Source organism: Ranitomeya variabilis, chromosome 2 (assembly GCF_051348905.1).
Source record: "Ranitomeya variabilis isolate aRanVar5 chromosome 2, aRanVar5.hap1, whole genome shotgun sequence".
Classification (NCBI taxonomy): Eukaryota; Metazoa; Chordata; class Amphibia; order Anura; family Dendrobatidae; genus Ranitomeya; species Ranitomeya variabilis.
The window spans coordinates 1042331103-1042348186 of record NC_135233.1 but is presented as its reverse complement, the minus strand read 5'-3'; the positions used below and the strand labels follow the sequence as shown (position 1 = coordinate 1042348186).

Below are 17084 nucleotides of genomic sequence, written 5' to 3'. Positions count from 1 at the left end.
AATTTCCATAGAAGATAAAGGGCTGATTTTCTAATATTTCTTTGATCTCCGGTCTCTTAGCTCCGAGCTGTAATTTCTGCAGCAGGTAACGTAATCTCCTGTCATTGTGACATGCAAAACTGATTATCATTCACTGTACCCGCAGCTGAGACAGCAGCAATCACACACCTGTCTCATTTATATTAATCTGTACCTCCAGGAACCGAATCCTTGGAAACTATACTGTATGGGCTCTGGAGGAGAACATATGAGCTGATAGGTCCCTGGCTGATAACTCAGCAATCAGAGCCCTCCCTGTCTGCTGCCCCTGAAATACCTCCTACACCTCTGCTGGCTTTCTGCTGCCGCTCTCCAGAGCTCACAGACTTCTCCTCCATAGTATGATCCATTCATGCATTCATTTAGGTCGGACAATGAAGTTTCCCAACGGGATTGTGATTGGCATACGTCTCTGGTAACAAGTGCATTCAACAAATTTATGAGTGTGGGGGGCTTTGGGAAGCAGAATAACTCAACTGTTGGAAACACCCAGTCTGGAAGAGACATGGAGTGACGTGAGGTCCACACCTGGTCTGAGAAACGTTCTTCTAGTGCTATCCAAACAGTGTGAGGAACCAGTTGCAGGATGGAAGCTGAGACATTGGCCCTAAGCAATGTCACTTGGTTCCAAGAAGTTCCGAATGCCACCAAAGACACGACTCACCCATTGGGCGTTGACACCAGCTTGTCATCGAAAGTGTTCATCACTGTTCTTTACATCCTCATCTTCTTGGTGGGTACCATAGGGAACGTGCTGACCATACAGCTGGTCCTGAAGAAGTGCAGCCTGCACAGCTTACAGGGCACGGTGCACTACCACCTGGTGAGCCTGGCACTGTCCGACATCCTCATCCTGGTCATCAGTATCCCCATAGAGCTGTATAACTTCATCTGGTTCCATTACCCCTGGGTATTTGGGGATACTGTGTGCAGAAGTTACTATTTCTTGCGCGATATCTGCTCCTATGCCACCGTGCTGAACATCGCCAGCTTGAGCTGCGAAAGGTACCTGGCCATCTGTCATCCCATGAAGGCTAAGATGATCATGTCCAGGAAGAGGACCAAGAAGATTCTCTCTGTCATATGGATCTCATCTATAGTCTTTGCCCTGCCCATGGCTTTTATCATGGGGGTAAAGTATCAGAACCCAGAGGGAGAGCTTGACCCCTCATCTTTAGTGTGCACCAGTTTGGTGTCTACGGCCACTCTGAAGATCTTCATACAGGTACGTACCAGATTTTTTATTACAAGTCCATCATTTATAATCTGAGGATGTAGCAGGGCTGAATTTGTCATGTAACTTTTTACGCCTGCATTGTGTTTGATCTTGGACTTGAACATTAACTAAACCTTTGACACTTTTTGTTCCATTTTTGCATCATTTTAATTGCAAGGAAATCAGTAGGGGGTCCAGATCCTGAGATCACACAAAAGATAACTCCAGAGAGGTGCATAGCTCAGGAGACAGGAGCGATTGACAGAGAGTACAGACACAATAGAAAGAATAGGCTACGGGAACCTTTGACATGGAAAAAAATAATTTTACATATATAGTGGGAAGATCTTGTTAAGAAAATTGCAGTAAGTTTTAGTCTGCAATCTCCGGTCCTTCAGCCACAACTCTGCCTCTTCTGACAAACTCTGCTCTGCTACATTCATACATTTATGGGGAAGATGACATGAGATGTGTCTGCTTTCTATTCCTTTCCTGCAACATCTGGACTAATCTATGCACTGATCTTACAGGAGTGACATGGCTCTAAGTAAAGGGAAAAGTAATCGCCTGAATTTCTGTGTAAATATATTATCTCTGCAGTTTTCATAATTTTAGAATATTCTTGTTTTGATATCACAGAGGTTATGATAAATGGTATGGTAGAATGGTTATCTGAAGATGTAGAAGAGCTCAGTGTGTCACATGTAGTTGAGATTACTTCATCCTTTGGCACATCCTATTCACATTTAGGCTTTATTCCGATATCTCATGGATTCCTGTGCAGATTCTGTGCTGAAATCTTCGGCGGTTTTAATCATAGCAGGATCCTATCTACTCACATAAACGCAGGCTTCAGCCTAGGAGAGGAATCACATTAGGCAGGTTCCCAGCAGAGAGAATTACCTTATCGTGGCTGCCGGGTACATATGAATTGGCCAATTTATGCGCTAAGTATTCTCAATTTTTCCTGTTTTCTAGAGCAGTAATGCAATTCATAGTTCATGTTTTCATGTTATATCAATACTTAGTGCTTCTTTAATTGTCGAGGGACATATAAGGAGACTTTTTTACATAAAGGAGTTGTTTCAAGTTTATAAATGGGCAAAATAAAGTGCTTGTAAAAACATACGACTTTGCAATTTACCACTTACTAAAAATTGTTCCGTTCTCAAGAACAGAAAGATTTTTAATTTTAAAGTGTACAGATCATTGCCAAGGTTACCAGCCACCTTGTAGTCCCAAAGTGTCCGGTTACCTAAGGAGTGAGTGGTGTGAAAAGGCTCTATGGTTTACAGCCTGCTCGCGCTGGTCTTAAGTTGTCCTGGTCCCTGGATCCAACCAGCTTCCGTCCCCTTGCACTCCTCTGCTGTCTCTTATGTTCCCACATAGCCCACTCTGGGGTAGTCTCAACTATTAACTCCAACTACTCAGGTCAACTACTTAGTGCTGGGAAGAACACTACTCTGTCACTAACAATATATATTTTGTTGGGATTTTGTGTGATATATTAACACAAAGTAGCAAGTATTTATGAAGTGTAAAGGAAATGATACATGGTTTTCTAATTCTTTTTAAAATAATCTGAAAATTGTGGCGTGTATTTGCAAAGGTGTGCCAGGGCAGTAGTCGTGGCTGGGCTTTTCGGGTGTCTGTTACCCTTACCTCTCTCTACAGGGAAAAAGTATTCCTTATATCTCATCTTGTGCTCAGTACTCACTGTGCTGTTGTAGGGGATATGGTAAAATATGTTATCGCCTTTGACTTTCCATCTCGTCCCAGTGCCGTATGTTATTAGTGTATGTGTATAGAGTAACATATGTTGATATTGCTACATGATTTAAGTGTACTAATATTGGGGATAGGGGAAAATGTGTGTAAGTGGGTTAAGAGCTGGCTCAGGGATAGGAAACAAAGGGTGGTTATTAATGGAGCACACTCGGACTGGGTCGCGGTTAGCAGTGGGATACCACAGGGGTTAGTATTGGGCCCTCTTCTTTTTAATATATTTATTAATGACTTTGTAGGGGGCATACAGAGTAGAATTTCAATATTTGCAGATGACACTAAACTCTGCAGGGTAATCAGTACAGAGGAGGACAATTTTATATTACAGGATGATTTATGTAAACTAGAAGCTTGGGCTGGTAAATGGCAAATGAGCTTTAATGGGGATAAATGTAAGGTCATGCACTTGGGTAGAAGTAATAAGATGTATAACTATGTGCTTATTTCTAAAATTCTGGGCAAAACCGTAAATGAAAAAGACCTGGGTGTATGTGTGGAAGACAAACTCACATTTAGTGGCCAGTGTCAGGCAGCTGCTACAAAGGCAAATAAAATAATGGGATGCATTAAAAGAGGCATAGAAGCTCATGAGGAGAACATAATTTTACCTCTATACAAGTCACTAGTGCGACCACACTTAGAATACTGTGCACAGTTCTGGTCTCCGGTGTATAAGAAAGACATAGCTGAACTAGAGCGGGTGCAGAGAAGAGCGACCAAGGTTATTAGAGGACTGGGGGGTCTGCAATACCAAGATAGATTATTACCCTTGGGGCTATTTAGTTTGGGAAAAACGAAGACTAAGGGGTGATCTTATTTTAATGTATAAATCTATGAGGGGACAGTACAAAGACCTTTCTGATGATTTTTTTAATCATAGACCAGAGACAGGGACAAGGGGGCATCCTCTACAACTGGAGGAAGGAAGGTTTAATCATAATAACAGACGCGGATTCCTTACTGTAAGAGCAGTGAGACTATGGAACTCTCTGCCGTATGATGTTGTAATTAGTGATTTATTACTTAAATTTAAGAGGGGACTGGATACCTTTCTGGAAAAGTATAATGTTACAGGGTATATACACTAGATTCCTTGATAGGGCGTTGATCCAGGGAACTAGTCTGATTGCCGTATGTGGAGTCGGGAAGGAATTTTTTTCCCAATGTGGAGCTTACTCTTTGCCACATGTTTTTTTTTTGCCTTCCTCTGGATCAACATGTTAGGGCATGTTAGGTTAGACTATGGGTTGAACTAGATGGACTTAAAGTCTTCCTTCAACCTTAATAACTATGTTACTATGATACTATCACCTCGCATATAATGGTACTGCTACACGAACAGGTGTATTACCATGTCTTGTTCTGCTAAATATATATATGTTGCTATTTGGTGTGCCTGTGATATAGGGACAACGTAGTGCTGACGTTTGGCCACTAGATGGGGGCATTTTGGTACACCTAGGTTGTGGATCAGTATACATATTACTAGTGTTATGACCCCAATGGCGAGGGTCTCAGAGGAACGTGGAAGTCTGCAGAATACAAAAATCCAGCTCATAGGGCAGTGGTAACTGGGTTGACCATATATCTACTCCTAACGCCAACACTAGAAGTAGCCGGGGATCATTCCTACGTTGATTCTAGATGACACGCGCCAGCCGGAGAATCTAGCTACCCCTAGTAGAGGAAAACAAAGACCTTTCTTGCCTCCAGAGAAGGGGACCCCAAAGCTGGATAGAAGCCCCCCACAAATAATGACGGTGAGGTAAGAGGAAATGACAAACACAGAAATGAACCAGGTTTAGCACAGAGAGGCCCGCTTACTGATAGCAGAATAAAGAAAGGTAACTTATATGGTCAACAAAAACCCTATCAAAATCCACACTGGAAATTCAAGAACCCCCGAACCGTCTAACGGTCCGGGGGGAGAACACCAGCCCCCTAGAGCTTCCAGCAAAGGTCAGGATGTAGATATGGAACAAGCTGGACAAAAATACAAAACCAAAACAATTAGCAAAAAGCAAAAGGCAGACTTAGCTGATATAACTGGAACCAGGATCAGTAGACAAGAGCACAGCAGACTAGCTCTGATAACTACGTTGCCAGGCATTGAACTGAAGGTCCAGGGAGCTTAAATAGCAACACCCCTAACTAACGACCCAGGTGCGGATAAAAGGAATGACAGAAAAACCAGAGTCAAAAAACTAGTAACCACTAGAGGGAGCAAAAAGCAAATTCACAACAGTACCCCCCCCTTAGTGAGGGGTCACCGAACCCTCACCACGACCACCAGGGCGATCAGGATGAGCGGCATGAAAGGCACGAACTAAATCGGCCGCATGAACATCAGAGGCGACCACCCAGGAATTATCCTCCTGACCATAGCCCTTCCACTTGACCAGGTACTGAAGCCTCCGCCTGGAGAGGCGAGAATCCAAGATCTTCTCCACCACGTACTCCAACTCGCCCTCAACCAACACCGGAGCAGGAGGCTCAGCAGAAGGAACTACAGGCACAATGTACCGCCGCAACAAGGACCTATGAAATACATTGTGAATAGCAAACGACACAGGAAGATCCAGACGAAAAGATACAGGATTAAGGATTTCCAATATCTTGTAAGGCCCAATAAAACGAGGTTTAAACTTGGGAGAGGAGACCTTCATAGGAACAAAGCGGGAAGAAAGCCATACCAAATCCCCAACGCGTAGTCGGGGACCCACACCGCGGCGGCGGTTGGCAAAGCGCTGAGCCTTCTCCTGTGACAACTTCAAGTTGTCCACCACATGATTCCAGATCTACTGCAACCTATCCACCACAGAATCCACCCCAGGACAGTCAGAAGGCTCCACCTGACCCGAAGAAAAGCGAGGATGGAAACCAGAGTTGCAGAAAAAAGGCGAAACCAAGGTGGCGGAACTAGCCCGATTATTAAGGGCAAACTCAGCCAACGGCAAGAATGTCACCCAATCGTCCTGATCAGCAGAGACAAAACACCTCAAATAAGCCTCCAAAGTCTGATTGGTTCGCTCCGTCTGTCCATTAGTCTGAGGATGGAAAGCAGACGAAAACGACAAATCAATGCCCATCCTACTACAAAAGGATCGCCAGAACCTGGAAACGAACTGGGATCCTCTGTCTGACACAATATTCTCAGGGATGCCGTGCAAACGAACCACGTTCTGGAAAAACACAGGAACCAGATCGGAAGAGGAAGGCAGCTTAGGCAAAGGAACCAAATGGACCATCTTGGAGAAGCGATCACATATCACCCAGATAACGGACATGCCCTGAGATAGCGGAAGATCAGAAATGAAATCCATGGAGATATGTGTCCAAGGTCTCTTCGGGACAGGCAAGGGCAAGAGCAAACCGCTGGCACGAGAACAGCAAGGCTTAGCTCGAGCACAAGTCCCACAGGACTGCACTGTTATGACCCCAATGGCGAGGGTCTCAGAGGAACGTGGAAGTCTGCAGAATACAAAAATCCAGCTCATAGGGCAGTGGTAACTGGGTTGACCATATATCTACTCCTAACGCCAACACTAGAAGTAGCCGGGGATCATTCCTACGTTGATTCTAGATGACACGCGCCAGCCGGAGAATCTAGCTACCCCTAGTAGAGGAAAACAAAGACCTTTCTTGCCTCCAGAGAAGGGGACCCCAAAGCTGGATAGAAGCCCCCCACAAATAATGACGGTGAGGTAAGAGGAAATGACAAACACAGAAATGAACCAGGTTTAGCACAGAGAGGCCCGCTTACTGATAGCAGAATAAAGAAAGGTAACTTATATGGTCAACAAAAACCCTATCAAAATCCACACTGGAAATTCAAGAACCCCCGAACCGTCTAACGGTCCGGGGGGAGAACACCAGCCCCCTAGAGCTTCCAGCAAAGGTCAGGATGTAGATATGGAACAAGCTGGACAAAAATAGAAAACCAAAACAATTAGCAAAAAGCAAAAGGCAGACTTAGCTGATATAACTGGAACCAGGATCAGTAGACAAGAGCACAGCAGACTAGCTCTGATAACTACGTTGCCAGGCATTGAACTGAAGGTCCAGGGAGCTTAAATAGCAACACCCCTAACAAACGACCCAGGTGCGGATAAAAGGAATGACAGAAAAACCAGAGTCAAAAAACTAGTAACCACTAGAGGGAGCAAAAAGCAAATTCACAACAACTAGTTAATGTAGGAGGGGTCAGCTGCAGCTAAGGGAAGGAGTGTTTCCTGTATCTAGTCAGAAGGGCCGAGCGCCCAGACAGTCCACAGAGGCTCTAGGCCCAGGACATTAGCAGGAGAGAGCCCAGCCATCCATCAGGCCAGAAAAGCGGAGGCCAGTACAGCATTAAGAAGACAGTACGTGGGCACAGTTAGCCCTAGAATGTTTCAGCTTATAACTTGGGCATACATGCTCAGTACCGGGGCGAAACGATGGCTGGATCGTAACCCAGATGCAGTAAGCTGGGAACAGGACAGCGTTTGGACCCCACAGAGCACAATACTGAAGGGCAGGTCACTTGCCAGAAGGCAACTACTATAGCTTCGGAGGTGGAAACTCTTTTGCCTGAGGTGAGGCCAACTGAGAAAGGCCTGACCGTGGCAGAGCTGAATTGGGAGGACACTGAGGGCGTCACGGTCTGAACCTGGTATGTGTTATGTCAAAGGAAGGAAGGTGCAGGGAGAGAAGAGGAAATCTGTAATGCTGATTCTGGTGGAATTGCTGTGAAGAGTCTGGATGTGCTGTGCAAAGCTTACAGTAAAGTTATTGATTTGAAAGTTGGAAAGAATTGTGTCTCAATCTTTGTTTCATCCATTGATGGGAACCTGCAGCGAAGCTGAGGTGACCCTGACGGCGCAGAGAATGGAGCCACAGGTATGTATAATAATGGACAATGTTTTCATGTATTGGGACATCAGGGCACTGATGTACCAGAGTGTTTGGCCATGACTACAGCCCTGGGCCTGACCCTTGCACTGTCAGTGACCCCTTTGCTTCGCTGGCAAGCGGCTGCTTCTGGATCCCAGTAAATAGAGACACCGTCCAGGGCAACTCTAAACGGAAAAGATTTATTTACTTCAGGACACAGAACATCCAAATAGTCTTCAGCATTTCCTTCACAGTTGTTACAGCATATCACTTCCTCTTTCCCTTCTCTGTTCCCTGCGTCACTAAGTGTTTCCTTGGGTCAGGGTGTCTTAGATGGCCCCTCAGTGTCCTCCCTGTAAAGCGTTGCTATGGTCAAGCATTTATCCACCCGTTTCACCTCAGGCATCGGAGATTAATCTCACGAAGTAAACCGTCAGTTTCTGGAGCGACCTGTCAGTACACTTTTACGGTGACCTCTTTGTCTTCCTCTGTTTCCTTCTGCTGTACTATGCTCTTCTCGGTGTCCCCTGGATGACTGGGCACACGCTTTAATGTTACGGGGTTTACTCGCAACTCGGGCATATTGCCTATCCAAGCACTGTGGGCTTCCCGACCTAGAATGACTCCAGATAAAGAAGTCCTGTCCTATTACTCCCCAGCAAACCCCTCCTATGGTTAACTATTTACAGGGTGACTAGACTAAGGACTCTGTACCCCCATCTAGTGGCTTTAGCACTATCTGCACTGTCCCTATAATATACATTTTGCAGCAACAAACAGCATATTATATACAGTGGGGCAAAAAAGTATTTAGTCAGTCAGCAATAGTGCAAGTTCCACCACTTAAAAAGATGAGAGGCGTCTGTAATTTACATCATAGGTAGACCTCAACTATGGGAGACAAACTGAGAAAAAAAAATCCAGAAAATCACATTGTCTGTTTTTTTATCATTTTATTTGCATATTATGGTGGAAAATAAGTATTTGGTCAGAAACAAAATTTCATCTCAATACTTTGTAATATATCCTTTGTTGGCAATGACAGAGGTCAAACGTTTTCTGTAAGTCTTCACAAGGTTGCCACACACTGTTGTTGGTATGTTGGCCCATTCCCCCATGCAGATCTCCTCTAGAGCAGTGATGTTTTTGGCTTTTCGCTTGGCAATACGGACTTTCAACTCCCTCCAAAGGTTTTCTATAGGGTTGAGATCTGGAGACTGGCTAGGCCACTCCAGGACCTTGAAATGCTTCTTACGAAGCCACTCCTTCGTTGCCCTGGCGGTGTGCTTTGGATCATTGTCATGTTGAAAGACCCAGCCACGTTTCATCTTCAATGCCCTTGCTGATGGAAGGAGGTTTGCACTCAAAATCTCACGATACATGGCCCCATTCATTCTTTCATGTACCCGGATCAGTCGTCCTGGCCCCTTTGCAGAGAAACAGCCCCAAAGCATGATGTTTCCACCACCATGCTTTACAGTAGGTATGGTGTTTGATGGATGCAACTCAGTATTCTTTTTCCTCCAAACACGACAAGTTGTGTTTCTACCAAACAGTTCCAGTTTGGTTTCATCAGACCATAGGACATTCTCCCAAAACTCCTCTGGATCATCCAAATGCTCTCTAGCAAACTTCAGACGGGCCCGGACATGTACTGGCTTAAGCAGTGGGACACGTCTGGCACTGCAGGATCTGAGTCCATGGTGGCGTAGTGTGTTACTTATGGTAGGCCTTGTTACATTGGTCCCAGCTCTCTGCAGTTCATTCACTAGGTCCCCCCGCGTGGTTCTGGGATTTTTGCTCACCGTTCTTGTGATCATTCTGACCCCACGGGGTGGGATTTTGCGTGGAGCCCCAGATCGAGGGAGATTATCAGTGGTCTTGAATGTCTTCCATTTTCTAATTATTGCTCCCACTGTTGATTTCTTCACTCCAAGCTGGTTGGCTATTGCAGATTCAGTCTTCCCAGCCTGGTGGGGCTACAATTTTGTTTCTGGTGTTCTTTGACAGCTCTTTGGTCTTCACCATAGTGGAGTTTGGAGTCAGACTGTTTGAGGGTGTGCACAGGTGTCTTTTTATACTGATAACAAGTTTAAACAGGTGCCATTACTACAGGTAATGAGTGGAGGAAAGAGGAGACTCTTAAAGAAGAAGTTACAGGTCTGTGAGAGCCAGAAATCTTGATTGTTTGTTTCTGACCAAATACTTATTCTCCACCATAATATGCAAATAAAATGCTAAAAAAACAGACAATGTGATTTTCTGGATTTTTTTTTCTCAGTTTGTCTCCCATAGTTGAGGTCTACCTATGATGTAAATTACAGACGCCTCTCATCTTTTTAAGTGGTGGAACTTGCACTATTGCTGACTGACTAAATACTTTTTTGCCCCACTGTATAGGTAATACAGCAACATGAAATATACATGCTCAACACAGTACAAATATACATATATACATGTACAATAGCAGCATGGGGGCTTAAAAAGGTAAGGCTCTCAACCCCTTACACATTTATATTCAGCCCCCATGTCAATTCACTGTAATCACTGCTGCAAGTCTTTTGGGAGTCTGTATCAGCTTGGCACATCTGGAGATTAACATTTTTGCCCATTCTTCTTTGCACACTTGCTCTCGCTCAGTGAGATTGGATGGAGACATCTGTGAAGAGCAATTTTTACGTCTTGTTAGATATTCTCAATGAGATTTTGGTCTGGACTGTGACTAGTGCATTAGCACACATGAATATGCTTTGCTCTAAACCATTAATTATAGCTCTGGCAGGATGTTTAGGGTCATTGTCCTGCTGTAAGTTGAACCTATGCCCAGTCTCAAGTCATTTGCAGCCTGTAGCAGGTTTTCCTCCAGAAGTGCCCTGCATTTTGCTCAACTCTGACCAGTTTTCCTGTCCCTATGAAAAAAAAGCCTCCCCACAGCACAATGTTGCCACCACCATGTGTGATGGTGGGTATGGTGGTTTCAAGGTGATGTGCAGTGTTAGTTTTCCACCACACATAGCGTTTTGCATTAAGCCCAAATATTCTACTTTGGTTTCCTCTGACCAGAGCAACTTTTTCAACATGCCATGTGGGGGACACAGCTAGCATGTGCAGGAAGGGGCCCTGATCAGATGAAACCAAAGTATAACTTTTTGGGCTACATTAAAAGCACTATATGTGGTGAAAAACAAACACTGCACTGAAAGTGCATTTGTTTTGAACTAAAAAAAACAACCGCTAACCGGAAATGCTCAATTGCAGAGCTGCTCAGTTTTTTGATAGCGGTCATGGCTGCGTACTGCACATCTTCGTCCTATTCAAATCAATAGACTGAGAAAACGGAGCAGCTCCGACACCAAGAATAACTGATCGGCGCTGGTGCCAGGTGTCGGACTCCGATCGATCAGAGATTGATGAAATATCCTAAGGATAGGTCATCAATGATAAAGTAGTGGGCAATCTCATTAAGTGGCACATGCAGTGCACTGTCCTCAAGACTGGTGTATGAAATACCATTCTTCATGAATCGGGCCCTTTGCATTTTTTCAGCCTGAAAGTAAAAAGAAATAATTAGCACTCTACTTATTGAGCTCGAAAAGCCAAAGGATTAGAAAACTGTCTAATAACATGCAGCTGGACTTTAAAAAAATCTAATTATTAGTAAAATAACGGAGAAGCAATGTTAAAAAAAAAAGTCTAATTCCACTCTGCATCCACTATAGTAGTTCAAAAAGAAAAAATTGGTGAAAAGTTTCTTTAAGTCAGTTCTCTTTTTGCGAATGTAAATTTCGAAAAGAAAAATATAAAACAATTAATGTATTTGGTATTGCCGAATGCATAATTGCCCAAACTAATAAGATGTAAAAAAAATCCCACATGATGAACTCCAAAACGAAAAGGATAATGTCCGGTTCTTTAGGCCTTAGCACAGACCGACACACAGGAGAGCTCCAGACACTGAATGAGACACTCGGCCTCTATTTTATCTGCCAAACCACACCCCTGGGGTTGAGATATGTGAGCAGACATTGACATCCATCTCTTATAACTGCTTGTAAAACTCGTCCCTGGAATAGCCCAAATAACTTATATGTGCTGGAGCATGCTTTCCGAACTCACATCGCCCAGGCTACCAAACGCGATGATGCATATCTCCCCTCAAGGACCCGTCCGGCGGCCATCTTACATCTGTCATACTAGAGTTCGGGAGCAGTCAAAGAACCTGAAAGATTGCCTGTAAAAAGTTGTGCTGACAATGTATTTTGAGCAAAGTTACCATTAAGGTGTGACATCTGATAAGTGGTGCAGTTGCAGTGAGTTCTAATTACACCATTTCTCATTAATGTGCGGCCACTATAAGTTGAAATGTGCTAAAGTTGTATGAAATTTTCATTAATGGCTACATGTGGACAAATTGGTCCCAGAGTTTGCACCTTTCTTACTCTCACGCCTACAATGTTGTTACTGTGGCATGTAAAAGTTTGGGCACCCATCGTCAAAATTACTGTCATTGTGAACAGTTAAGCAAGTTGAAGATTAAATGATCTCAACAAGGCCTAAAGATGATACATTTATTTTAGGCAAATATATATATATACTAGATGGTGGCCCTATTCTAACGCATCAGGTATTCTAGAATATGTATGTACAGTTGTGGCCAAAAGTATTGACACCCCTGCAATTCTGTCAGATAATACTCAGTTTCTTCCTGAAAATGATTGCAATCACAAATTCTTTGGTATTATTATCTTCATTTAATTTGTCTTAAATGAAAAAACACAAAAGAGAATGAAGCAAAAAGCAAAACATTGATCATTTCACACAAAACTCCGAAAATGGGCAAGACAAAAGTATTGGCACCCTCAGCCTAACACTTGGTTGCACAACCTTTAGCCAAAATAACTGCGACCAACCGCTTCCAGTAACCATCAATGAGTTTCTTACAATGCTCTGCTGGAATTTTAGACCATTCTTCTTTAGCAAACTGCTCCAGGTCCCTGATATTTGAAGGGTGCCTTCTCCAAACTGCCATTTTTAGATCTCTCCACAGGTGTTCTATGGGATTCAGGTCTGGACTCATTGCTGGCCACCTTAGAAGTCTCCAGTGCTTTCTCTCAAACCATTTTCTAGTGCTTTTTGAAGTGTGTTTTGGGTCATTGTCCTGCTGGAAGACCCATGACCTCTGAGGGAGACCCAGCTTTCTCATACTGGACCCTACATTATGCTGCAGAATTTGTTGGCAGTCTTCAGACTTCATAATGCCATGCACACGGTCAAGCAGTCCAGTGCCAGAGGCAGCAAAGCAACCCCAAAACATCAGGGAACCTCCGCCATGTTTGACTGTAGGGATCGTTTTCTTTTATTTGAATGCCTCTTTTTTTCTCCTGTAAACTCTATGTTGATGCCTTTGCCCAAAAAGCTCTACTTTTGTCTCATCTGATCAGAGAACATTCTTCCAAAACGTTTTAGGCTTTTTCAGCTAAGTCATCTGGGTAATTTCGCAATGCATCACTGGGAATGGAAGCTGGCTGCAGCATCGCGCGCATCAGTGGACGGCGGAAGGTGAGAATAGCACAATTTTTAATTTTTTAATTATTTTTAACATATCTTTTTACTATTGATGCTGCATAGGCAGCATCAATAGTAAAAAGTTGGTCCGGGATGGTCGCTGCAACCAATCAGCGAAGCGTGATTTAAATCCCACGCCAATGTTGTTGATTGGTCGCAGCTGGCCGGGTGCGACCAATCAGCGAAGCGGTGGGACCGGAGCATCGCGAGGCCAGGAAAAGCTGCGGAGGCGACGGAAGGTGAGAATGGCATGATTTTTTTTATTTATTATTATTTTTAACATTATATCTTTTTACTTTTGATGCACCTTCAAAACTTTATCCATAATGGTGTGCTGCCTCTGATTTTTTGAACTTCTAGATAGATAGATAGAAATAAATATTAAAAATTGCAAAAAGGAAAATGGGAACATTCAAAGGTTTGGGCACCCTGCATGGTTAGTAACTAGTGGAACCCATTTTGAAAGTATCACAGCTTGTAAATGCTTTTTGCTTTTTGATTGAGGGATTTTCATCCATTCTTCTTTAGAAAATTCTTCCAGTTTTCTGAGATTCCTGGGTTGTTTTTTCATGCATTGCTACTTTGAGATCTAGCCACAGATTTTCAATGATGTTCAGGTCAGGGGACTGTAAGGGCCATTGTAAAACCTTCAGCTTGCACCTTTTGAGGTAGTCTATTGTAGATTTTGATGTGTGTTTAGGATCATTATCCATTTGCAGAAGTCATCTTCTTTTCAACTTCAGCTTTTTTACAGATGGTGTTGTGTTTGCATCAAGAATTTGTTGAAATTTCATTGAATCCATTCTTCCCTCTACCCATGGCATGTTCCTTGTGCAATTTTCTGCAATACCACCCCAAAGCATGATTGATCCACCCCCATGCTTAATTGTTACAGAGATGTTCTTTTCTTGAAATTCTGTGCCCTTTTTCCTCCATACATACCTTTGATCATTGTGGTCAAAGAGTTCTATTTTAACTTCTTTGGCCTACAGAACTTGTTTCCAAAATGCATCAGGCTTGTTGATCCCTGAGGAAGGAACAAGTCAGTTCCGAAACGCGTTGGAATTGGTCCATTTCGCTTTCCCTAGCCCAGTCACATGAACATTCACGTGACCGTGACGTCACGGAAGGTCCTGCTTCGGCAGAGAACCTAGCGGCTCCACAAGTGCTCATTCACTCCACGTGGTAGGCGAGCCTGGAGCGTTCTGCCACCGGCCGGGGCAGCGCCCACAGCCTGTCTACCTGAAGACTTTTCACTGCACACATTCGGCTAAAGCTGCATCTTCAAACAGAGTTGTATAGAAGACTCCACGTCACCGTTGTTCAATGTAGAGGTAAAGTCCATACCATTCTCATTGTATACACGCTAGTCTTGCTAAGTTTAGCTCTGCACAGTTCCTCATTCGGTTTTCCTTTTTATGGTAACGCTTTGACGCATATAAATAGACAATGGAGGATTTTTATCCAGCGCAGGGATTATATTATTTATTAGATTTTCAATGATGTTCAGATCAGGGGACTGTAAGGGCCATTGTAAAACCTTCAGCTTGTGCCTTTTGAGGTAGTCTATTGTAGATTTTGATGTGTGTTTAGGATCATTATTCATTTGCAGAAGTCATCTTCTTTTCAACTTCAGTTTTTTTACAGATGGTGTTGTGTTTGCATCAAGAATTTGTTGAAACTTCATTGAATCCATTCTTCCCTCTACCCATGGCATGTTCCCTGTGCAATTTTCTGCAATACCATCCCAAAGCATGATTGATCCACCCCCATGCTTAACGGTTACAGAGATGTTCTTTTCTTGAAATTATGTGCCCTTTTTCCTCCATACATACCTTTGATCATTGTGGTCAAAGAGTTCTATTTTAACTTCTTTGGCCTACAGAACTTGTTTCCAAAATGCATCAGGCTTGTTCAGATGTTATTTTGCATACTTCTGACGCTGAAGTTTATGGTGAGGATGCAGGAGAGATTTTCTTCTGATGATACTTCCACGAAGGCCATATTTGTACAAGTGTCTCTGAACAGTAGAACAATGTACCACAACTCCAGAGCCTGCTAAATCTTTCTGAAGGTCTTTTGCAGTAAAGCGAGGGTTCTGATTTACCTCTCAGGCAATCCTTCAAGCAGCTCTCACTGAAATTTTGCTTGGTCTTCCAGACCTTATCTTGACATCCACTGTTACTGATAACTGCCATTTCTTAATTACTTTCCAAACTGAGGAAAGAGCAACTTGAAAATGCTTTGCTGTCTTCTTATAGCCTTCTCCTGCTTATTGGGCATCCACCATTTTCATTTTTAGGCTGCCGTCACACTAGCAGTATTTGGTCAGTATTTTACATTAGAATTTGTAAGCCAAAACCAGGAGTGGGTAATAAATGCAGAAGTGGCGCATATGTTTCTATTATGCTTTTCCTCTATTTGTTCCACTCCTGGTTTTGGCTTACAAATACTGATGCAAAATACTGACCAAATACTGACCGTGTGACGGCAGCCTTAGAGTGCTAGGCAGCTGCTTAGAAGAACCCATGGATGCTGTTTTTGGCACAAGGCTAAAGGAGACTGGGTTTTTATAAAGCTCGGAGATTTGCACCACCTGGCCTTTCCTAACAATGATAGTGAACAACCCATAACCCTAACAGGCTAATTAAGGTCTGAAACCTTGGTCGAAGATATCTAGAACACAAACCCATTTTTAAAGTGGAAAAAAAATACAATATATATATATTATTTTTTTTTTTTGTTTGCCTAAAATACAAAGAAAATGTGTCATCTTTAACTTTAGGCCCTTTAGAGATCATTTCATTTTCAACTTGCTTAACTGTTCACGGTAATAGTAGTTTTGACCAGGGGTGCCCAAACTTTTACATGCTACTGTATATCTCTATCTTGAAGAAGGTATTGTAAGCTGTAGCTATTCTCTGCGATTACTGTATAATATGCACAATATGCCAATATTACATTTTCCTCTACACACAGAGTAGTGAATCTGTCAGCAGGATTTCACCCCAAACTATTAATGTGCACATGTACCTTGTCAAAGACAACTCCAACAATACCGTTACATGGCCATCCCGTTCTTCCCTTACTGAGAGATCAGCATTTGAATTACAGTATATGCAAATGAGGCTGAAGAGTTATTTGTAGATCTGAAGCCTCTGTCACTCCAGCTCTATTCCCTACCCAGTGCTGCCTTCTTCTACTTGACTGTCAGTCTCTATCAAGTGTTATTATAGGAAAAAGAGTCATCAGTCAAGCAGGAAAAGAGGAGGGTGCTCTTGGTGGGGAATAGAGCTGCAGTGACAGAGGCATCATCTCTACAAGTGTCTCTTCAGCTTCATTTGCATATCAATTAAAATGTTCATTTCTCAGTAATGTAGAAACGGACTGGTCATGTAAAGATATTGCTGGACTTGTCTTTGAAAAAGCTACAGAGGCATATAAATAGTTTGGGGGTCCCATTAGCGCATTCCTCCAGAGCTGATCGAAAAGCACAATAAAACTCTTGCTTGGTAAAAATAGCAAAAGTAAAAATTCCTCTTAGGCTAGTTTCACACTAATGTTCGGCAGGATGGTAGCCTTCTTCCTCCTTTAAGCCCCGCCCACG

The 17084-nt window shown here is 43.2% G+C and overlaps 1 protein-coding gene across 1 annotated transcript in view; it reads left to right on the top strand.

Moving 5' to 3' along the window:
- Positions 1–332: 332 nt before the first annotated feature.
- The window catches only part of NTSR2 (neurotensin receptor 2), a 71934-nt gene continuing 55182 nt past the window's right edge, over positions 333–17084 (top strand). Inside the window, exon 1 of the mRNA XM_077291441.1 lies at positions 333–1264. Within this exon, the coding sequence (XP_077147556.1) occupies positions 626–1264 (639 nt within the window). The 5' untranslated portion in view covers positions 333–625. The remainder of the gene's footprint in view (positions 1265–17084) is intronic.